Genomic DNA, 25065 nt, shown 5'->3' with positions numbered 1-25065 from the left:
AAGCTGGAACATAGCTGGAAAAAGGGAACCCTGCTCTCTCCTTTGCAAAGATGCTGCATGTATGTATGTATGTATGCATGAAATGGACAGAGATGAAGGGCAAAGGGAGCCGCTGCTCCTGCAGAACGACCCCCCCCCCCCCCCCCCCATCTCTGACGAAAACAGGAATTCAAGAAAAGGAACAGAGCTGAACCAAAGTGTGTGCATTCGTGCGCACACACACACACTCACTCAACAAAAAAAGTTAGCCAGAGAGAGAACAAAAACCTCCGGGGCTGAGAGAAAGGGGGGAATGAGGAGGTGTGTTATTAGAAAGGAGGGTTCCCAGACAGGCAGCAAGAGCTGGAAGAGAAGCAGCTCTCTCTCTCTGTCTCCCTCTCTCCCTCTCTCTCTCATTGGGTCTATGTCTGGGGTGGGACCAGCTCCCTCTATGCACTCCAGCTGCGTCTGTCTGTCAACCCATCGACCCCTCCCCCTTGTTGGCATAGACAGACAGAGAGAGGAAAAAGAGGAGATGGGTGGGGGGGTGCAGGGGCTCACACGCAAAACAAAAGTTGCCCCTATTGAGGCGAAGGCACCCAATACTCTGCAAATTTTTACAGCCTTCACACACACGCACACACACAGCTTCTTTTCTCCACCTCTTTGTCCCGTTCCTCTCACTGCACTTGATATAAGGGAGGGGTGGGACGTACGTGAAAGAATTCACATTCAAATATCTATTACTGTGACCAAGACTGAGAAGGAATGTTAATCTAATATAACGTAGATGGAAGCTTAACTAAGGAGAACTCTGAGAGATGTCTGGACTTACAGAAGAGGGAGAAAGAATGACTGGACTAAAAAGAAGGGAGAGAAAGGAGAAATCCCAAATGGAGGGGAAATGGCTGAGGTTTTGCATTCCACAAGGCTGGTATTTCATCTCCCCCAGCATTACTGCTCCATTCGCTCTTAATAAAAGACCTGGCCCACCATGCATCATTACATTTAGATCTATTTACTTTCAACAATGCCATTAGAAATTCGACCAACCAGCATCACCTCCAAAAAAAGTCTCATAACTTCAATTGCACTTCTCTTATGTGATTTGCAATATCACATTCCATTTAAGCCATTTAGGTAGTGAGTGAGTTTCATAACCTTGTTTAAAAATCCATTAAGTGCTTTGGAATACTCATGGGAGCAGACGAGGAACAAGGCATTCATCTTAATTTCCTCTAGAAATCTCAACATACGTGTTTCCATTTTCGAGTTTAATGTTGTGAATATCGTTTTAAGGAAAATTTGCCGATTTGACGATAAGCCTGAGAGGCTGTGCAGCACGTTAGCATGCCTTCACTCCTAATATGCTTGTAGGAGCCTAAATGCAATTCTTCGATTTTGGTTAAAAAAGGGTTAATAAATAATTTAAGTCAAGGTAAAAAACAGTTAAAATACTTGGTAATATAAGTTAATTGATTTAGGAGGGATTAAAAAGCCTATTTACTGGTATTTTCAGTTCATTTGTATGATAATGTGGTTAGTTTATGATTTAAAATGCATTTTGATGGTTTAAAATGAATGAAAATGTAATTTATGTAATATTTGTAATGGATGGGTGCTGTACACCTTTAATTACTTTGGTTAAGGATCCCGTGAGGTCAGTCAGGCATTCAGTAGGGCGAGGTGAGAGTGGAGCCACACGGTTTTTTGACCTCTCTGCCTCGTTGTTGATGTTTTACGGATATGATGGATGCTTAATGCACATTTTTCGTATTTTTCTGTATCACCCCTTCTTTGTTTTGCTTAAGTAAACTGTTTACACTTTCACGAGCGGTCCTGTGGATTTTTTTTTTGTCGATGTGGATGTTAACGAGGGGAGTATTGAGAGCGTCAAGCCAAGCTCCATCGTGTGGAAACCTACAATGCTAATGTTTAGCAGGTATGACGTATCACAGGTTATGCTTCATGGTGCCACTGAGAATGACCTGATGTTGGTTACAAATCAAGATGCTAGATGAAAAGCTAAAGGATCACCAAAGTCATTAGGTTCATCATCTAATGACCAGGAAAGTCTGTGCAAAATGTCATGGTAGTCCATCACCTATGGTTAAGATATTTCAGTCTGGACCAAAGTTGGGGACCAGTCCACTGACCAGTGGACACAAGAACCATGTTGCTAACATGGCTGAGAAAGCTATTGCTCTATTACAGACGCACTGATGTGTGGGATTATCTGTCAGCATTCTGTTCTGCAAAATGTAGGGAATGTCCAACTAATGCAAAAATAGGCAGGACAAATAAATATGTGTTCAACAAATAAATATGTGTTCAACATCACAGGTCAGTGATACACGCTGCTTTCCAAGAATACCTGCTACTGTCAGGACAGAAGCGTTTTTCTCTTGAATCTAGTCAACCTACAGCCAGGCGGTGTAAAATAAATGTACAAGGCGTATGAATAATCCAAGAGTTGTAATCAAGGCTCCTGAAGTCAGATTTACTCTGTCAGAACATACAGAGTGAAACAGATGGTAGAAAGGTTAATGTTCACAACAAGGCGTGCTTTGACAGCCAGACACCTCCAAAGAAGCTGCATCATGTTTTTCACTTCCAATAAAGAGGCCAGATACATGGAGAAACAGAGGAGGAAAGAGGAGCAAAAGCACATACCAGAAGTAGACTGAAGAGAGGAGAGAAAATATATACTGTGTTTCACTACAAAAGAAATCTTCAGTTTCAAAGGAAACTTTAATGATATCTAATTCTGAATAGCATTTGAAAAGCTCTTTCACTCTGCCAAGAATACATTTATTGGGAAACACTATTTTACCTTCAAACTTTAATAAAGAGCTTAGCAAGTTCAACCCACCACACCCACTGTGCACAGAGCAGGTCTACAAAAAAAAAGATAGAAGAAGAATTTCTTTAGGACAATGACTGTGCAGCGCATGAGCCCTGATGTGAAATGAATGTGTGAGAGTCTACAAGGCCAAGATGGTCTGCTCTGCTACAGACGGACTGCTGTTTATTCTAACAATGACACAGCTTGCAACAAAGCCCTTATCTAATGACTCTTACTATCATGTTTTATTTTCCACTTGAAAAATGGCTACTCAGCGATGCACAGGATTAGAGTCCAATCTATTGGGGGCTTTTGTCTTGCGAAAGGCAATTTTCCCTTCATTTAGGGAAATAAAGCTCTGTTTAAATGACATCACTTCAGATCAAAAGGTTCTATTTTGTGTTTTTATGTGGCAATACTGTAATTGCACAGCAAGATTTGTTATACAAATATAACTGGATTAGGCTTTTTCTAGTTTTTCATCTTGTCATGCGTAATTGGGACACTGAATGAGGCACAAACAGAATCTGAATCAGGCGAAGGCTGACATGCGGCTAATCATCAACTTTATTCTAGTTGAACGGACCCTTTGGATGTGGAATGGAGCCTCTCAATTGGTTGTTCAAGGGTATGTCTAAAAGTGATCATATTAATCAGTATTTCCATGGACTAATTCCCACCTTTTCGCCAAATCTCATGAGAGATTCTTCTTATCTTTATCAGATTGTTGACTGACAATAATATCATCTCTTTTTAGAGGTAAATTTCCATTTTTAATACGCCTCACAACATGTTTACATGTTGGCTCTTGACCCACCGCTTCTAGGTAGGTTTCCCTGTCATTACATCTGATAATCATCTTCAGTGCCGCTGTGTCATGTTGCTTGAGAGCAAATAGATATAAGTGATGAAGCTCAGCTGCATTTGCATTGTTAAATGTTTTTTCCAGTCATGGAACATGTTTATGGGCTGCACGGTGGCACAGCAGGTAGTGCGCATGCCTCACATCAAGAAGGTTGCCGGTTCGATCCCCGGGTCAGGCGGGGCCTTTCTGTGTGAAGTTTGCATGTTCTTCCCGTGCATGCGTGGGTTCTCTCCGGGTACTCCGGCTTCCTCCCACAGACCAAAAACATGCTCATTAGGTTAATTGATGACTCTAAATTGTCCGTAGGTGTGAGTGTGAATGTTTGTTTGTCCTTGAATGTGGCCCTGCAATCGGCTGGCAGGGTGTACCCCGCCTCTCGCCCATCGTAGCTGGGATAGGCGGTATAGATAATAGATGGATGGATGGAACATGTTTATTCACATGCCCTTATTCAGCACCCAATGATCAGCTCAAATGAGGCACTTGGAGAAAGGCTGTCAAGAGCAGTGCCCGTCCTTTCACACATTCCTGCGCTATTACCATCACCCTCTACACAACCAGAATGACGCTCAGACACTGTGTGTGAGATAGCTCACATACCAAGCCCTATTTCTTTCCACTTCACCCTTTTCAAACGTGGCAACATATAATGAGGGCCCCACAGCCTGGCTTCAGCTTAAGACAAAATACGTGACTTTCAGACAAAGTGTGAGTGCAACTCTGTGACACGAAACAGCAAAGGTTTGCAAATTCCACACTCTGCGATGTTCAGTCTTTTTATAGTCTGTCCAGCAGTGTGCCTCAGCCTGAGGCAATGCCAGAACTCATATAGTCAGCAAGCCAGAGTGCAAAGTCAATGGATGGATGTGTGGTTCTGACTTAATTGCTGTAATCTGATGGCGCACCACCTGTAGACCGCCGCTGCTGCACACACGCTCAAAGAATTCATGTGCTGATAATCCCTCCACACAGGTAGAAGAGCGAGGATTTACTGGAGCTAGCAAATATCAAGAGGTTTGTTTCTGTTGGCATTAAATAAAGCTGAGAATTTAAGGTAATTTGAGGTAATGTTCCCAGCTGAGAGTTACAGTCGCCCCCTTCTGAGTTGATTCATCTACTATTCAGCTTGTGGATTTTGAGGGAACTTTTTCCAACTGCTTTAGTTGATGTATCTGATTTAGCTGTGCTTCAGAAAGCTTTCCAGGAATTGAGAATGCATCCACACGCTTCTCACAAATGTCCATTTGTATTTTTTAATTAACAACAGACCCCCAGGCCATTTGCATGTATTTGCTGAGCAACAGTAATATGCAAGACAAAGTTTTGCAGTTTAAACTGTGGAGAGGCTCACTGAAACTGAACAGCCACGTTGTAGTCACCCTTATTAAAGAACACACTGGGGTAATATTGAAAAGAAACATTCAGCTCTAAGACTCTTTTGCCATTAAGGTATTTGTAGTCTTAAGGAATTCTCCGTCCAATAAAGTGCAAATTTACTCCTGCAAACCTCCCAAAACAAGACTCAGTGCTGCTTCTGTTCCTCATTTGATGACCGTTTACATGCTTGTAGTAAAAATGCAGTAAAAATGTCACACCAGTACGTTAAACTCATGAGAATAATTAAAGCAAGGCCTCGAAGAACAACTCCAGCTCTGCCTCAAAGTTCAAAGTCTGCGTTCGATTAAAACATTTTCAGGTGAATGGGGTCAGCCTTGTTTGGTTATCCTGCTGGACATTGGGAAGGGTGAGGTCACATTCCTCAGGTGGCACTGGGGTCCTGTGAAGGAGAGGGGCTTTATTTTTAACACATGGGATACAATTTAGTCTCTGAAGTTAACAGCCAAGCCCAAGAGTCTGTTTAGACTACCACGGTCATCTTCGAGTATATGCAGTCTTCCATGCAGTCCAAAAACTTTCAGAGGCAGTGCCCTTCAGAAATCTTTAGCCTGTGTGTTCACCTATGCCAGAACACAGAGAGGATGTGTGGTGAAGGAAATGGAAGCAGTTTTCAGATACCCCTCTTAGTGCTTTTAGTGAGCATAATGGTTTAATGGATTGTGATCAAATGGCAGGGAGGTGCATCGGGACAGGCATTAAGTCCAGCGCTGGGGTTGGTTTGAAGGATGAAGGTTTGAGCCGCCCCAGAGGAATATAAATACCCGACAGTACAAAAGGCTTTTCTGCTGCCTCTCCTTCAAACCTCTTTCTCCTTGTTCATCTGAACTAGACGAATATGCACAACTCCGACCTTGAGTAAGAATTCCTGTCCTTCCATGTCGGCCCCTGTACAGAGCTGAGACACAGAGAGGACTCACCCCATACCTTGAGCAGTTAGCGGTGTGATTCATGGGCCATCGCCTTAAAGTTGACTCTTAATGTTGAAGTGGGTTGAATAAAAGATAACCCAGAACATCGATGGCACGCTCTGAAGCAATGCAGTGGGAGGAAGCAGGTGGCTTTCCATTCTTAAAAGTTTGATATATTTATTATATTTATAAATCAATTACAATGCATTTTGAGTCCTGTGCACCGAGGAACGCCTCATTCTGTCTCATTGACACCTGCCTCTAAAGCATTAAATCCCAGCTCCCCTCACGGGGGTATGAAAAGAAAGGTTTATCTTTTCTCCAATCTTTGCATCTTTCCTATGAACTACTCAACAATTTTACCTCTTCAGGCCTCTTAAAATTATTCAGATGAACCAATCAAAGAGGAAAAAAATTCTATTCATCTGAACCAGTCAGTGCAGCCAGCGATGATGATGTTAAGGGCTTGAAACCACTCACTAAAATGCTGTCATGTTCAGTAGGGACTTAATGCAAAGCTACTATCTACTATATACTTTTCTACTGGCATTTATACTGCTAGTGGGTATATATATATATAAGTTTAGCTCATTGGGCCACATTGCATTGCTTTAAAATAGATCAAAAAGAAAATTGGTTTGGTCGACTCTTTATGTTATCTAGTCTACTGCCAAGCCACACAAGGTGTCAGACCTCAATACCAGGATTACTTTTGATACTGAATAAAAACACTGAATATTATTATAAGCCAAGATCTGAAGTTTTTTTTTTTTTAATTTATTGATCCTGCTGCCTCTTCAAAGAGTAAGTTCTGCTGATTGCAGCGTTACGTAGACTGAGTTACGACTGTGAGAAGAGGAGAAGTGGTGTGACGTTTGTGGCAAATTGTGTCAGGTCACTTGAAGGGAGGGGAACAAATATTCTGTGTATTATAATAACTGACTGAGTATTAGATTTACATGATTAAATGTTCCATATAGAAACATGGAAAACAAGAAACATTATTATCATTTTAATGTGATTTTGCTCCATGAAACTGCAATGTCAGAGGAAAGTGATGTAGGAGGGTCCGGGAACAGTGTGGTATACAAAAATAAACAAAGGGGCCACTTTCACACCGAGGTAATTAGGGTGTTTATGGGAGGAGTGAAGGTTCCTGATGGCACAGTGAGGGAAGGAGACAAGGGGAGACAGAAGAGGGGTGGGGGTAAACTAAGGCTCATTGTTAAGCAGGTGATTTACGAGGGTACAGGGGCTCCCGGGCCCTGCCAGTGGAAGGATAGATCTTCTGTCGCTATAGCACCCTCAGTCCTTTGTGTCCATTGTTTCTCGACCGGGCTGGGGGGCTGTGGGGATGAAACTGGGTGGAGGGCTGCTGGAGCGATTGTTGGTTGAGTGCTGTAGTGCCATCGCAGGGCCTGTACATCTTCACCACAGACAGCAGCACAGATCAAAGGCTGCACTGTTCCCTCTCTCCAAAGCTCACAAGCCTTTGAAAACTTCCCACAACATTTGCACAAGGGGATGATATGCCTCTGCAATGCTGGAAGCTCGCTGAATATAGCATCTGAATACCAAACACCAACATTTAATGATATCCACAGTGCGAGAAATTATCCTGAGTTTCCTTTTCAGTGAAGCCGGATTGTATGCACTCACGAGATGGGATCTGTGCATGTGCTGGGCAGTGGCCATGGGTAGCTAGATTAGGTGTCTGGTGTATATGAAATGAGGTCACCTTCTCCCTTAGCTCCAAACAGACGTGGATGTCTGAGTACTGTCTGCCTTCCCCACATATAGAACTGTCACAATGCACCACTTGACCTTTCAGAGTCTTGCCGATAACACGTCTTCAGGCAAAAATCAATTAGGCTAGCAGAGGCAAAAGGGTAGTATCTTAGCATGTGAGTGGTCACATGTTAGGGCTGTCGATGGACGCAGATTCAAAGGCGCCTTGGTTCGTGTCACTGAATCTCTACTGATAATTACATCAGGAAAGCTAATGCAGTATCCGACAGCATTGTTCTGATGTTTCTCACAGGACACTGCAGTGTAAACACCCTAATTCTCTTCCTTGGCGGCAATTCATATTATATTGAAGTGAATGAGGGTCAGAATTCAATTAGTAAGGTCTTGGAAAGTAGGGCAGTGCTGCTTACAAGAACCCCTCATTGTTCCAATACAATAGTCAATGCTTCTTGTGGAGATCTACCTTTTTATACACTGTATTAATGTTCATGCAGGGACAAAATATAATGATATCTAAAATATGTTCATTCATAATAGACAGTGGTGTTTCGCGCTGAATGCTAAATTCAGCATGCTAAAATTGTGACAATGACAATGCTATTATGGTGACATTTAACTATTTTCATGGCAATCCATTAAACAGTTGCTTAGAGTACATTCTATTTCATATTTCAGATTCTAGATATGTTAAAAGCTCGTCCCTATTGTGCAAAATATTTATGTTCACATTAACATTAGCTTAACTATGACGAGGCACCAAACTCAACATGTAGAAAGGCAGCCATATCTCCTTGAGTTTAAAATTGAAGAGGAAATGACGACTATATTTCTGCATAACACTGTCGGACCCTCACTGTACGACTTATCTGAGTCATTTGGCTCCAGTCCAGGGCAAAAACTTCACTCCACATCCAGGCTGCACTCGACAGAAGAGCCTGCTGTGTTAAACTCAACAAACTGAGGGTGAGGGATTGATGAAAAAAGCAACTAGTGCTGCGCCTTTCATAGCACCAAGTGACCAATCTTAGAGTGCTGAGCTGCTGTGTGTAAGTAATCTACACCAATCTCTGGGAGCTGATGATAATTTTTCTCATGTTTATTTGCTACCCCCTGGACCTGCTCTCACTAGCTCGCCTTTGTTAAAATGCTAACAATAGAGATCTCAATGATGAAGTCAGATAAAAGTGTCTGTTTCCAGCTAGTGTTTAGACTCATTCTGTTCTGAAGTGAGCACCGTGCGGCAGAGTGCTATCTAGATCAGTGGCTTATCACTCTCATTAGGCATCTACTTGCATCTGATCTCATTAATCAGACTTGGTCCACTTTTCCTTTTCTGAATCCAACTTTAAATAATGGCAGGCCTCATTGAGTCTGACCCTGAGGTTGAGAATTTGGACCTTCAGTTACTGATCCATGCTCCATTTTAATCCATCATGCAGCCTGGGGATGGTGTGTGAGTGTGTGTGGGGAAACTAAGCAAGGAGGAGACAGAGGGAAAGAGAACAACGTGATGCATTCCTCATCGCTCATACCTCCTCATTATCTGAAGGAGTGGGTCTTCAGGTGCAGCATGTGCACACAACCACACGCACACACACGCACACACACACACACACACACACACACACACACACACACACACACACACACACACACACACACACACCACTACACCTTCTGGCTCAAGGCCATGCCAAGCACTCAGTTGCTGTTTGCCTTAGAGCAGACACCACCCCCACCCTAATTTGCTTTGGCATTTATTGATGTTCGTGATAAAGAAGACAGTCCAATGCCCGGTGATCAAAACACATTTCAAAATGATATAAATAGGGCATGGTTATATGAGCAGTACCACGTTACGCCCAATTGGCCCCACAGTGTACAAACAGCCAGGGTGGGGGTGCATCTGTGAGTCTGATCTGTGAGTGATAGCATGAGAGAACACGTTAATTCACTTCCTGTCATGTTAAGCACTGTCCAGTAAATCATGGACCAGTTAAGGGAGGGGAGGAATTCGAACTCTCTCTCTCTCTCTCTTACATGCACACATTTACACACAAACACACACACACGCTCATGTACAAACAGATTACTCCTCTGGTGGGTGAGGGGACAACAAGTTTACTTCGCTCTGCTATACATTTCCTGCATCCTCTTCATTATGTCTTCATGAAGCCAAATTGGCAGCAAGTCCTTTAAAAATGAACACTGACACTGACTGTTAACAAAATGGGACTGCGGGCAAATACAAATGCAGGCAAATGTGGGCAAAACATTTTCATCTCTGCAAGTCTTGCTCCATCAATAATACATGAGACTGAATCCTTTACAGTGATTAAAGTTGATGTATGTAAGTGCTACAGGTGCTGCATCAACAAACTGTTCCTTCACATTTTAGTTAGTAAAACGTGTGCATAATTGAAAGGGTTTCTCCACAGAAGTGATCATAAAACAGGAGAAAGCTCTGAGAACGTCCACCCAATCCAAGCATGTGTCAGTCAGACCAGGCTAAAAATACCCCACTGATATGTAGATATGAACAGAGGAAGAGTTGACTGTAACTGTAACATTTTCCAGTCAATGAGGCATCTAGCATTTTGAAGTATGTAAATCAATGGGCTGTTGTGACTGCTGACATTTTTAGGGGATTACAGCTGTCTCATTTCTACATCTTACATTTCCTGCTCCTGCAGAGTCAGCCAGCATTGACAGGATCCGTGGCCAGGACTCTAATGTCCCCCAGACGCTGGCCAGAGCTGGGCGAAAGGCCACATCCAATCAGCAGCGCCACCAGACAATATCAAAGACCAGTGGGCGAAAGGAGATGGGACTGGATGGCAAGCAGTGGCGTAGAAGGAGGAGGCGAAGGAAGACAGAATGAGAGGTTGAATCTCATCAGCTCGCCTTTAAAGATGTCACCACAGGGCAGATTATTGCACAACATTCAGGACAGTGGATACAGACACAAGGAACAAGTGTCCCAAATCACAGAGAAATTGAATAGAGAGATTATTGGGTCCACCAGTGATGAAAAGCAATGACAGTGAGCAAATATGATGGTGGAATGAGCTTGCTCAGATGGAAGGAGAGAGCAGGAGACCGTCACTTCAGAGACATAGGCAGGGAGGGAGCACATGTTGGCAGATGAAAATGGCGGGGGGTCGGCCAGCAGGCTGGCATCATTTACCTGCATCACCACCTGCTGCCATGCTAGCGGTTGGCTGATAGGGGGGTTGTTGGGCAGGTTGGCACGCTCTAACTGCAGGGTGACATTGCGACGCTCCTCCTCAAGGGCTCGGGTCAGCTGTTCAAAGCGTGCCTCCTGCTCTTTCACTGAGGCCAGGATGCTGGCGGCCGAGCGAACATCATAGTCCTCCATGTCCAGTGTTGGTTGCAGTTGTACAGGTCTTCCAAGTTGGGAAGGGAGGGAAGAGAAGGGGGAGGAGGAGGCACCAGGTCATTAAAGACCCAGCAGGCTGGGTGAGTGGCATCAACAGGCTGATGCATGCCTCAAGTTCAAAGTTAAATGCAAGACTGATTTATTGGCCAGGATGGGAAATTGGTGATTTGGCATACAGCACTCGCTTTTAATAATCATCATGAACAAAAGACCAACATCAAAATGGAACAATTAGGATGGTTGACTGGATGACTGGGGAGGTAGGGTCATAGTACAGAGAGCCTATCTGTTACAGACAAATCTGTTGAAGTTAGACTGTGCCAATACCCTGAAGGGACAAGCTCAAATTCTCCCAACAAAGGGTGACTACAGGGAGAAGTCTCTGATACTCCAACCCAGCACAGCAAAGACACTGAGCTGAGAGGATTCTCTGCTGGGTGCCAATTATGTTTCTGCTTTCAGAAGTTTGAGCCCTTCTTGTAATTAAGACAATCCTGGCACTGCAGATACAGCACAATTAAATACAGTTTAGCTGGAACATCAGTGCAGCAAAATGAGTATATGATCCACCAATTCCAAGTACAAGAAAGGGAATGAAACAGCACAGTGCACATTCACAAAAACAAAGATTCTTGTTTCTGGACATCCAAAAGGTGGAAAGGAATGATTATAGACCTGCGAATGAACAATAACAGCCAGTGTGGAGGAATGGCGCTGTCATTGGATATAGTCATGCACTGAGCTGTAATGCATTCTGACACACAAGCAGGCGCAAATCCAGCACATGCAAGCTTCCCACAGCCAGCCACACGGACGCCAGGGACTGGTATCACGCACATACACTGTCTATCATAAACAATCATGATTTCTAGATAACAGTTGTACGCCACACTGTGTATCACTGTCACACACACCCTGATATCCATAACTGATGGTGGCGTGATATCAAGGGGGTTGACGGCACAATAACAAATGGGGTTGGAAATACCAATCCGCAGCAATACAGACCTAGTAGATAGGCAGGCTGAGAGGTGTTAGAAAACAGACATCCCCCACTCTAACAGAAGCAGAAGGATGAGAGAGCAAGAGGAATGGAGAGCTGGGAGACAGGGGAAGAAAAGCGGAGACAAAAGAGAAAAAGCCAGAGGTTAAAACAGAAATGAAAAGGCAACGCACAGCATATGGTTCTTCTCAACATATATTTCTTCAGATATTTGCTTTAGAGTGTGCTTTTTTACTGTTGTCATAAATCCCCATTGCTCAAAGCACATGTCTATTTTCAAGGCTGGGTTATCATCCGAGCAGCTACTCCAGGGCTCTGGGTGGCCCAAATTCCCAAGCTGACTGTGTGTCAGCTGAGTACTGTTTTGATTCATTTGATATTTGTTTGAGTAGATTCACCTCTAAATGGCAACATCAACAGAAAAGATGATGGCCTTTTGCTAGATCCTGTGTTAAAACTGAATTGCTGAAACTGAAAACTGAACACCAGACAGAACGCTGATATTGGTGGACTCTGTGCAACTCTGGATTGTGTCAGTGACAACATGTTGTAATAATCAATTGGCAATGTTTTAACACACATGTTCTTCTACAATGTCTGTGCATGGCAACCACAGTATGGTTAAGGTTTGGAAGATCCTGGTCATGCTACATAAACCAGGGTTAAGGTACACTTGGTTAAGGTTAGGTAAAGATTAAGTTTACTTTCTCCCAAAGTGGGTTAATCCAGGACATGTCAATTTTACAAAACTTTTTTCTTTACTCTGTTTTTCAAGCAACACTTTCACAGACACCGCACAAGTGATGTGTCCCTTTCTATATGGATGTGACATGATGCTCTGGCCTTGCTCTATCAGAGAGTGAAACACATGACTGTGAAGTAAGCAGCTGGGTGAACTAAAGCCAGTCAGCATTAAAAACATGTTAGTAATAAAGCAAATGTGGTGAGATGACTCTTTGTGTCCAAGATGTTGCAGATTAGGAATTAGGGATTTAAGACAGAAATGTTAGGTTAGCGCTTATTTAAGCAGGTTAAACAAGAGGGTGCTTTACAAAAACCCAGAAATGAGACAGCATCAGGGGCCACATATCTTCAAAGCATTCTGGATATTTTCTAGCTGGTCTTACCACTGAAACAGACAAAGATTGAGGACGGCTGATTTGGCTCAGCAGGGGATGATCAATGCAGATGCAACCATTAGAATCTCAAACAGGTCGGATTACGGGGACAACGTGTGTGTGTGTGTGTGTGTGTGTGTGTGTGTGTGTATGTGTGTGTGTGTGTGTGTGTGTGTGTGTGTGTGTGTGTGTGTGTGTGTGTGTGTGTGTGTGTGTGTGTGTGTGTGTGTGCTCATTCGCAAGATTCATTCTCCACTATAGGTCCCGGTGAGTGTGAGGCCCTCATTCCTTTTGAAGAGCACAATCCCTCTTTGATGTTTGTTGTGCGCTGATCATTTATTTATCTGGAGTGCAGTCTCGTCTGACACGACTCTTCCTTCACTCTTCCTCACAAAGCAGTCTATGCTGAGGAGCCTTTGTTTTCAAAGTGAAACTCTACATCCATGTTAATGAAAGCACAGGTTCCTTTTGTTTCCTCTCTGCATGGGATCATGACTTCTCATTACTTAGCCTGGTTTTCATTCTCAAATAAGGAATCTACCAATACTAACATGAGTTTAGAGGCATTGCATATATGGCATCCTTGTCTATTTCCAAGGCTATCCACTACTTGAGATAACCGACAGCAACAGGGTACCATAAGCCATGTTGATTGGACATACTTGATGATGGACTGTGATGATTCACACCCCTAGAAGGTTGGGGGGCAGTGTAGCCATTGCTTCCTGAGTCATAAAGGGAATAATATGGCAGGCATGTCAGCTACGCCCCACAGCTTATCATTAAACACCAACTTCTGGGCCTACTTAAAATAGCACAGGGAGGGGCATCTGAAGAATTCCCCTCTGACACCATGACAGCCTGGGTTTTTTTAAGCTTTGGTTCAGCAGATGTTTGCTAATGGCCCGAGACAGAGGGGATACAAACACAGCCAAGGTCTGCACATTTTAACCCCGTCCTCAATTAAGCACGCCCTAGTTAGTCCCAACTTTATGTGGTGGAGACATATCAAAGCGCAACTCCAAGGGCAGGGGTGTCATTGACGGATGCCGCTATTGGAAGTTTATGAGTGGAAGGGATGATCATTAATCAAAGAGATGAGATTAAAAAAAAAGGAAAATGTTTAATTAATGCAAAGGGAAGCGTGTTAGATTTGACTGCTCTTAAGGCGTAAACATCTTTAATTAAAAGGAAAAACAGGCTCATATTCCATGTGCAGAGTTGATGCGGCACCTCACTACCAGCTTCCCTTGTGCTGCTGCAAGGCTTTTCCTCAAGTACAAATGCACTTCAGCACAAACCCTCAGCTCTAAAAATAGCCCAGTAATAAATATATCCACACACACGCGACCACAATTTTGAGTGTGGATCGGCAGATGAGATGCAGTGTTCGCTCACTTCAAAGGCTTGCTGGAAAATCCAGTCATAAATCCTTGGCACCTTATTCATCAGGTCCCCCCCTAAAACAAATCTTCCAATGACAAGACCCTCTGCCATCATACCCCTCTCTGTAGCAAACTGGCAAACATTTAAGTGATGCTATTCTCCAGAACGCCTTTAAATGAGCAAGCAGCTAGAGGTCTTGTTATCGTACTATATGACACCACAACTAAATCACAAAAATGGGTTTGCGAGCGAGAAGAATGTCCCAGCTGCCTGAAATAAAACCTTGGCGATTCCCCCATTGCAAAGATGAAATTCTTGTTTTGTGTATATGGAAACTTTTCTGCCTTGGGCAACATGCAAACACTCTGACCAAAGCAGGCTGGAATGACCAACATTTGATCTTTTGCCTCTCTTGTTCCTTTGGTATCCTCTGGTGAAAAGCATCACAAACTGGGCCCGTTGGTATGAGTCTGCTGTGTGCAGTCTGCAGACATTATACAACTGGATTTATTGTTGTTATGTCTCACTGCCTCTTTGAAACCACTAATGTGGAAATATGCCAAGAACAGCTTTAACCACAAGGCCACCCCAAAGCTGTAAAGAAAACCTGTCATTCCACCGAGGACCCTTCATGCTTTGCAGCCGGCGGGTGTCTTGTCAAATGAAGATAGCCATACTGTACATCTCAATAATTAGATCTTAGAGCAATAATTCAACATTTTGGGAAAAAAAACTGTTTGGTTTTCTTGTCAAGTGTTATACCGCTTTCATGCCTGCATGCTAAATATGAAGCTATCGCCAGTGGTTGATTAGCTTGGCTGAGTTAGTTTAGACAGCTAGCCTCGGTCTGTTCAAAGGTAGGTTTTCCTACATGCACCTCCAAGGGTCACTAATTAACATGCTCTGTCTTGTTTGCTCAATCTGTACAAAATCAGAAGTCTAAAAGCATCAATTTAATGTTTTATGAGGGGCACCAGACAATTTCTTGGGCGTGCACAGTGACTATGGCTCCAACTTTTGTCTTTACTTCTGTAAGGAATCAAAGCGCGGCCAAATAGCCTATAGCCTACAGATACTGCGGAGGCTGCTCAGAGCAGAATCAGCATGTTTTGAGTGGTTTGAGTAGGGGGTTATTAGAGAGATGGGGCAACAGATTGGGAGGTAAAGGATGAAAATAATTGAGTGTGACCATCAGTGCCCGTTATTGAGTTAGAAACATTCACCCGATTAGGCACTTGGTGGGTGGTGGGGTCCTTCCTCCCCCTTAACCACCAATTTGGCCCTTTCCAGAGGTTGTAATTGCAACTCAAATTAATTCCTTGTCTAAACCCATCTGATGCCCATCTGAAAGATGCAGCTCTCAGTGGCAACACTGGGGACTTAAAAACACCTGCTCCTCCTCCCACTGTGTGTGTGTTGGCGTGTATGTGGTGGTGGAAGAAGTCTTCAATTGACCTGCGTTTTCTGTTGATGATAACACATTCATACAGTTAAAGGCCAAATTGGCGATAGTCGGGTATATAGCTCTGCCTTACACTTTCATTTCAGAGCCTTAATTTCAAGCTCTTCAGAGAATTTGTGTCCTTGGCTAAGCTGTCTAATATGTCAAAGCTCTTATGGAGAGTGACTGACAGTTAAGTGATTCATCATAATGTCAGTCTGCTGTGTTGGGAATATCTGCTCACCAAGAGGAAGGCGTTTATGAGTTGTGCAACTCTTTAAAAGCACCATTCATGAACATGAAAGTCAGTTTGAATAAGTCCCACTTATGAAGGAACATAAAACTTTTATTTATGACAGACATGACTATTGCATATGAGTGTTGCTATTTTTCAAAATGTTTTTGAGAGCTTAATTGTATCAAAGCAAAGCCAATTTAACCCAATGTACAGTGGACGTAAGTGGCAATTTTGCCACAGAGCATTAGCCAAAGTCACCATATTCAGCAGGCTGCCATGTAATGAATGATTTTAATTTCCAATGATATACTTTCCTAATATTCTGAGTAGCACTGGACTGGTACAGTAAGTGAGTAACATATTAAAAATGACGCAACACAAGATGAATACAGAAATGCACTGTCACCAGGAATAAACCTCCCTCCAATTTAGTATTCCAGGCATTGTTGGTTTGAGGAACATTAAAGCAATTGTTAATGCCCAGAGGGGTATTGTTGAGTGATGCCAGGATAAGCAAAGCTTAGCGAGGTGCATGGAGTCCATAGCTGATCGCTTTCACAGCTAAAAGAAAAGAAATGCAGCTGTTGTTTACCATCCATATTTTACTTCATTCTTTTTCTTTGAACCGCCTCGCTATGTGGAGGATTTCAGGCAGGAAAAAGCTGGCAAACACACACATTTACATACCAAAAAAAATACTCGTCTTTGTCAGTCCCTTTGACGAGCTATAACAATTCATTTAGACTTATAAATAGTCATATACTTTATCACAAGATAAACATGCTACAGAACCCCTTTGTATTATAATGGGATGTGCAAAGCATCTGACAGCAATCTGATTTAAATGCCTTCTCCATTAAATGGTATCATCACAAAACATAGTGAGGTTTTACCCCAAATCTTAAACAGGGACTATATAATGTGCTTCAGCATCTAGATAATTGTGAGGTAATGAGGTTACCTTGAACACACTGAAAGCTAAGCACACAGCTTTGATAGACATGAACATCAGTCAGTATTTCAATTAGCTATAATATATAAGAGAGAATCAAGAGTCTCACCCTTTTTAATCCAATGGCATGCAAAAAAGAGCATGTCCTTCGGAGCACATAATACACCCAAATTGGAATTAGGAGGCTTGGGTTGTATCTCACAACAGGTAACAGACTTCAAACGCTCCATTACACAGTTGAGTCTGTCTTTAGAAACTGGACCAGAACAAACGCCCTCTCCTGTCCAACCCTAACATACACTAAAAACTGTGAAGAGAACTAAAACCACTTTTCAACTGACATTCACCTGAGCTGATTCAACTGTGTGAATTATTGAAATCAGAGCACATTTCCTGGAGCTCTTGAATGCATTGAAATATAAATCATACAAGGCACCTCAGCGACAAAGTGAAGTGAAGTGAAGCTCCCTTGAGGAGAGATAACTAAGAAAGTGAAGTCTTGGATTTGCAAAGCAAAAAAAAAAAACTGTCAGGAAATGTAATTACTGCAATGATGAGCTGAACAAAGTGATTAAAGGAGGCTGGAGGTGTAGAGAGAGAGGCGGGTGTACCTTTGATGTCAGTGAGTGCCGTCAGACCACAAGTAGACTGAGGACAGGCGTAGCTCTGTTAGAGTCGACTTGGTTGTTCAGTCTGCCTGGGGAGATCTGTGGATAAAAAACACAAGGACATGGAAAATAAGTACTCAGCCAGCCAGCTGAAAGTATTGTCAATATAAGGCTCTTATGTAATGCAGAGATGCATACGTACTTTGAGCAATTACAGTAGATTTACAGCTGTAATGGAATCGTGCTCTATTATCAACCATAGTACCTCTTCAACAGCTATTTGGTAATACTTCATCCTCTATTGCCCTTCTCTTGTGGTGTACCACAAGGCTTTGTTTTAGGTCAACTACTGCTTTCACTTTACTTGCCTCCTTTTAGGGGCATTATTTGCAAATAACATTATTATTATTATTTGCAGTGTAGCCACCCTCATCAACTACTGGGTGTCCAACACTTTTATGCTACAGTAAATGAGAGATCAGATTATTCAGCCCTTCAGACTCAACTGATCCAAAGCAATATTGAACATTTGTCAACAAATGCTGACCTCATACTCAAGAAATTTGTACAGTCCAGTCTTCTTCACTCAAAAAACGTATCTATCCTCTGATCTGAAGAAAGTTATCCATGCATTTATTGATCACATTTGGATATCGCACATCTGTTCATCTTCTCTCTCTTCTTCAGTTGGTCCAAAGTATGACAGGAAGGATGTTAATCATTCAAGGAAGTGTGATCACATCACTCCTGTTATCGTCCCTTCACTGGCTACCAGTTACATTTTAGATTTAAAATTTCTCTGATTGATTCTAAAGTGGGTCTGGCCCTAAAATACATGTGTGAACTCTGACCCCTCTATGAACCAGACATGCCTTCACTGAGAATGCTCCCCAGCTTTGGAATTCCTTGCTTGAATAACTTAGGCTACTTGCTACTTGGGTGTCAACCTTTAAAAATCACTTCTTAATGCTTATTTACTCAGAAAGCAACCATTTTCATATCATGTTAACCATAGATACAAGATGTGCTGAAGACCAAAAACAAAACATGCCACCAATATTTTTGCATACACTTATATTCTCCATAGAAGTTGAGGGTAACACAACAAATGTGCAATTAATTATAAGTAATATGACAGCTTTTAATTTTCAGTAATATGAATAATTTCAGGCTCAGAACTTCACATAAAGAACTAGTTTAATAATCAATATTCAATAAATATGTGAGGCAGAAGGTTGCTGGACAATATCTGATTCTTACTAATGAGTAACACCAATATGTCAGCCTGACCTTAGTATTCACTGCACCACCTCTGAAATATAGACATCACAGGCACACAGAAAGAAAAGGACCAGTGTCCAATACTGCAGCGCAAATTGGTTTTGATGCTTCATATCATGAGATGAATCATTCTGCCATACACACCAACCTGTCCAGAGGCGCTGCTGCCTTTGATGGCTGAGAAAACAAAAGCCTGGCAGCAAAACCGCTGGATCGACTGCAACCTTGAAGATGTCACTGATGATGAAATCAAACACGCTCTTACACACGCATCCTCGTATGCCAACTTTCATTTACAGACTATGGGTTTAACGGGATGTAATGGTTACTTAAAAATTGCCTCATAGTTCAAGCAACACTTTGCTTTAGTTGAATATTTATTTAAATCTACAATTCCCAAAATGGGTTCATCACCAGTTCCTTTCCCAATATTAGCTGCTATGCATAGATTCAGCTGGCGTTCAGACTGATTCTCAATAAAAGGTTTAAAAAGAGCAGAAGTTACTTGTCTATTAAGTAAATGAAATTTGAAAGAATAAAAGTTGTTTTTGATGCAACATCAATATTTTAATCTGTATTTTAACAGGTTTTTGTTGACATATTTAACACAGTTTTTCCTTTACTGAAACTAAGAAAACTTCCCTCTTGGAAACATGAGGAAGAAAATATTTCCAAAGGACCTTTCATGAGTTTAAACTACATGAATTCATGTTTAAAAGCAGAAATGCGAACTACTGCTTTAAGCTTTAATGCATAGGGAGCTCTTCACATGGTGAGTATCTCCAGATGCAGCTTTGACTCCAGGAAAAATATGCGTCATTGAGTAGTGAAGCCATGCAATGTTTCATTAACTGTGATTAGAAGACACCCATGGTGTTAAGAAAAAAAAAAAAAAATCGATACAAAGTCAACTTTCCTCTCCAGGCTTTAGCTGGCTCTGGGATTAGAATATTTCTCCCTCTCCAGGGATTCCTGGGTGTGTTCACTTCAAGGACAGATAGGCTCTGAACACCTTGGATTTCTGGTACAAACATCAAAGGTGAAGCTAAGCCCGGACGCATTAGTTATCACCTCGTCTGTCTCTGTCTCTCTCTCCAGCTCTGGACGAGCCCTTACATCGTTCCTGAATGGAGATTATCTCAACACACAGTCGCAGCTCACAGCAGCACTTTGATTAATACAGATTTTATTCTACTTAATGTGATGCAATGCTCTTGTAAGTGAGTTTCTCCTTTGGTTTGGCAGGTCCAGAGATGGGAAGATTCATGGTCAGAGATGATGATGAATGAATGATGCTTCAGCATCCTCAGCCAAAGGCACTTAGAGTAACTTCCCAGATGATGCTGTGGAGCTGATCAGAGATCAATAGGGTTAGCTAGCTGGCTGACTGACTGAAGGGATGACTGTCTGGAGAATGCAACACTGGGCTTTCCTTAGCTGCACGCTCACACAGAAGAACTGCAGTCACGTACAAATGACCAAGTGGATAAGCAGACACCGCTTGTGTGCGCCTGTGCATGCAGAGAGGAGTCCTTTCACTGCGTGTGCAGGTTACTTGTGAGCAGTGAGCAACCTGATTAATTATTGGGGCAGCTATGTAAATGAAATGCTAAATATGAATGTGAGTAGAAGCATTAATTATGTAAGACTACTGTGCATGTGGGTTAATCTCCAACAAGTCCACCAACCAAAATGACAAAACAGCTTGTTTGACGTAGCTTTCCAAACGGACTCACGCAGTGTTTTGTGATGTAGTGTCCCCATCGTCAGAATGCCCCCATTTGTGTGTGTCATCCAAAACACATGCAACAAAAGATTATAAAAATGATTCACGTGAGCATTTTCTGACTTGCCCTCTCTATGAATTGGGTTTGGTTAAAAATAAGGCAGCTCTAACAACTGCCAAAGCATCAGGGGATGAGGGCGTTTTTCTAATATATGCTGTGTGTTAGCCTACTGAGCCACAAAGGAACCCCACTGTACACACATACATTTACAAACTTTGATATGTGGACACTTCTCAGCAGCGAAAGCCAGTGGATGGGATATATATATATATGTGTGTGTGTGTGTGTGTGTGTGTGTGTGTGTGTGTGTGTGTGTGTGTGTACATATATAGTGTTATTGATCTCTCCTCAGTGCACAGCCTAATGCCTGTCTCTAATGAAACTTATTGCAGCTGGTTTGGAGCACTCTGTTCTCCCACAGATTCCCAGAGCAGAGCTAAGACACATTGTACTGCAAATGCTCCTCCTGTGTGTGCAGGCTGCGTTTGCAGAGAGCAGCAGCTAATTGTATATTCCAAAAGAAAATTACACTCCATCATCATTAGTCCAGAAAAACAAGGAGACCTGCGTCACACAAAAGAGAAGAGCCTTACAATTCTGTGTGCTCATCCTAGAGAGCTGACCTTGGCTTGTGCTCTTCTAATTTAAGGCAGAAGGAAATGATTCTGCCCTATCAGAACTTACCGCCTCTCAGGATGCAAATAAAGAAAGACTGATCGAAGAAAACGCCCTGGCAAAGGCTGAAAGATTTCCTGCCAAAACAAAGTAACAAAGCTCACCGAGAAGTTTGACGGGTATAAGGAGAAGGAGGAGAAATTGACTGGCTTGTTTGTTCTTCAGGCTGTGTAGTTTCAGGTTTTCATCTATATTTCAGCAAGTTACTTTGAAAGCTGAATTTCTTACAGATTTATTACAGGCAGACTCTCATCGGTAACGCAATCCACCAGCCATGGTCCTGGTATGAAGATTTAATGATGATCAGGTATTACAAACCCAACACGGGGAATCATTCTGCTTCACGCTTCAATGTTTGAGCTCCCCGCTGCACTCTGTGACCTTGTGACTGTAGATGATAATAGAGTCTCCAGAGAAGCAAAGACACCTCGTCTGTTCTGAGTAGAATCTTATCCCACAATGTCGTACACAGCCCTTGGTTAAGCAAAACCAACAAGCTTGTTTGTTTGTTCAAACGTGTCTCCATGTGAATATTTTCACTTCTGTGAAGGAATCAAACTAGTTACAGACGGACAGAAGGTCATTCATCTTTACTTAACTAGCATAGGAGAATGATGCGATGCTAGTGGCAGATTGGGGAGTCAGTTATGCAGCCTGCTTAAAGAATGCAGTCTTGCCATACTCTAATATTTGAGCTCAAACCTGCCACACTAGGCTGTAGGTAGTTAGTTAGCCTGCTAACTTTCCAAGATCTTTAATACCATGATGATGTATGAACAGTGAGAAACAGTGACACTGCCTTGTTTTCAAGCTTCCCTCTTTGCTATTCGTTAATTAGCTTGTGATTCTTCTCTGACTACGCCCTCTGATTGGCTGTCTCAAAAGCAGCTCGAGAATGATAGAATTGATGATGAACGTATACTTTATTTTGCCAAGTGAATTACATGTCCTGCTTGCAGAGCAGCTCATCCATCAACAACGTGCAAAAATTTAACTAAAATAAACTTCCATAAGGAACTGAAGAAGTTTTCTCCTCATATTTTAAATCCATTAAAAGTTACAGGGAAGGTTTTGCACAGCTTTATTGAGCATTCTGACTGCAAACAGCACTGTGTTAAACACACACACACACACACACACACACACACACACACACACACACACACACACACAAACAAATAGGTGCATTGAGAGTACTGGGAGTACACTGGGAGTATTGCTAGAGGTATCGATGAGACGATGGAATACAAACCAGAAAGGTCAGATTAAATAATAGATGCATGACTGAAGCCAAAGCACAGCATAGCCAAACAAATATGTTGGCCAATCCAATATCTGCAAGTGCTTAATTGGAAATCATTTGGGTTGCTTGGCGGCATTGTGTTGTTCATGCAGCTCTAATGTTGGCTTGAACACAGCTTCGAAGTATTATAGCCAACTGAAAGGTGTAGATAATCTATAATGCTGATAATCTGTGGAAGAACAAGACGATTTCTACGCGGGGGTTGATGGGGTTTGGTATCTTAACATTTCAGTCTTACGTTCCACACATAAGCAGTCCATACAGATTTTATATCTGTTCTAACTGGTTGACAAAAAACTGGGGTGTTTGTCCTGCAGGGATCCATTTATTTTTACTATAAATCACACTGTTCTGGATTATCATGCTGATAACGCAGTAATTTCTGCATACAGAGGACATTATCCCAACCAAGAATGAACTGAGTTTGAATTCTAGCTCATCTCCATTTGTCTGGTAGTGCCCAAAGAAAACAAGGCAGAAAAGAAAAAGCCCCCTACCTTTCTGCCCCTCCACCTCTCGTCTCAACAGGTGCTGATGCCCTGCTCTGGTTAATAAGACCTCTGGCACGGTGAGAAATCTGTTACCATCTGAACCGTCTCAGTTTGCCGCTTCAGTCCACTCATCTCTCCTCTGACAGTTATAACTCTGCCAGCTCGGACAGCTTCAGAATTAGACGTGCCACGTGAAGCTCGGAGGAACATGCAACATTTTATCTGCTGTAGATTTACATTGATATATAATTATTAGAGCTAGTAAAGTTTCATCAATAGTGGCAGTAGCACCATTTGTAAAACTACCAGTCTCTGCTTCTGTGCTGTTCAGCCACGAAGTCAGGCAGTCCCTCATCATAATTTTCTTAAAGAATCATAAAGAACATAATACTCTGCTGTTGAAAATAGAATACAAATGAAGTCATCCAACCTTTTTCCACTTTTCCCTTCAAAATGATAAATAGCACCGACCCAAAACAAATCCTGTAACAGTTTGATAAATGGTCGGTAATGTAAAGCCCCTGAATGATAACGCTTTGACATATCAGATAATCTCGGCTTTAGCAGGATTGAGTGATAAGATTCAGGTGATGATTGATTAGAGCATGGAGTATGGATTTTTGGAACTCTTTTATATGCGTGTGTCTGTTTGTGAGTCAGTGCGTGTGCAGTTCAGCCCCAGGGAGGGTGATTGTGAATTCAACCCCATCACCCTCAGCAGCGTATGAAACATGTGGTGGATCAGTCTCCCTGATGGAACAACAGAACCTGGCGAGGAGGAGTTTTTTTACGCGCTGCTGGTTTGAATAAGAGAGCTGTGCTGGGATTTGTGCATGATGGGCAGCCCCAACCCTGCGCTCGCCAATTATGTAATGTGTACTACCGTAGCCTGGCGAAACACTCGCCTCTCATCAGTATCTACAAAGACAGCACAAGACTTTATCTGGGGTATCAGAGAATGAGACGTGGGCGAGAGGGACAGTGGGATGGGCAGAGAAGGACGCAGGTGTGTTTGTGTGTGTGTGTCAAAGCCGCGAAGAGATCAAACATTGTTCTGGGACATTATCGGCTGCCTCTATTTGCGGCGGCGGTGAGGACAAGCGGCATCACACCAAGCAATTCACAAATTTAACTGAGTGTATAAAAAATGTGGTTAAACTATGAACTGAAGCCGTCAAAATGCAAACAGTGATATGGACAAAAATGGATTACACTGCCAGAAAAGCAATCATTTACGGACTTTTCCCTGAACAGACCCTGACCGATAGGACTTAAAATCATATATACAAAGGCTTTAAGCTATTAACATTTCTGTCAGTTTAAACGTTTGATAGAATATATTCTGCAAATTTAAAAGACTGGAAACAGACTCAAGGTATGTTTAAGCAATGTACTACATCCCTGCTAACATCACAGAATTAAAGGTGAGTGAGATTCTTCCCACTTTGTCTCCCTTTCTTGTTTTTCCACTATGAGCCACAGTTCATTACACAACTATAAACACTTTGTTTATGCCGATTACTGTGTAATTAAGAAGGACACATTGTTAGCAGTGGCAAGCCAATGAAAACTCCAGGGGAGAACAACTGATTAATTGTTGACAATCCTAAATCTAATTGCAGTCAACTGGTGAAAAAA

At 42.3% G+C, this 25065-nt stretch overlaps 1 protein-coding gene across 11 annotated transcripts in view; it reads right to left on the bottom strand.

Moving 5' to 3' along the window:
- The window catches only part of arvcfb (ARVCF delta catenin family member b), a 209428-nt gene that overhangs the window by 111707 nt on the left and 72656 nt on the right, over window positions 1–25065 (bottom strand). For 5 of the 11 annotated variants that reach the window (XM_070965204.1, XM_070965206.1, XM_070965210.1 and 2 more), the window contains exons 1-3: window positions 17894–17991; window positions 12153–12243; window positions 10932–11151 (exon numbers count right to left, since the gene is read on the bottom strand). In XM_070965204.1, the coding sequence (XP_070821305.1) occupies window positions 10932–11123 (192 nt within the window). In that variant the 5' untranslated portion in view covers window positions 11124–11151; window positions 12153–12243; window positions 17894–17991. Of the gene's footprint in view, window positions 1–10931; window positions 11152–12152; window positions 12244–17893; window positions 17996–25065 lie in introns of those variants that run through there. The other 6 variants (XM_070965209.1, XM_070965207.1, XM_070965211.1 and 3 more) reach the window with 4 other exon arrangements.

The sequence above is a fragment of the Chaetodon trifascialis genome, chromosome 6 (genome assembly GCF_039877785.1).
Source record: "Chaetodon trifascialis isolate fChaTrf1 chromosome 6, fChaTrf1.hap1, whole genome shotgun sequence".
In the NCBI taxonomy this organism is placed as follows: domain Eukaryota; kingdom Metazoa; phylum Chordata; class Actinopteri; order Chaetodontiformes; family Chaetodontidae; genus Chaetodon; species Chaetodon trifascialis.
Note: the sequence above shows the minus strand (reverse complement) of the source record. Positions and strands in the feature narration are given on the sequence as shown.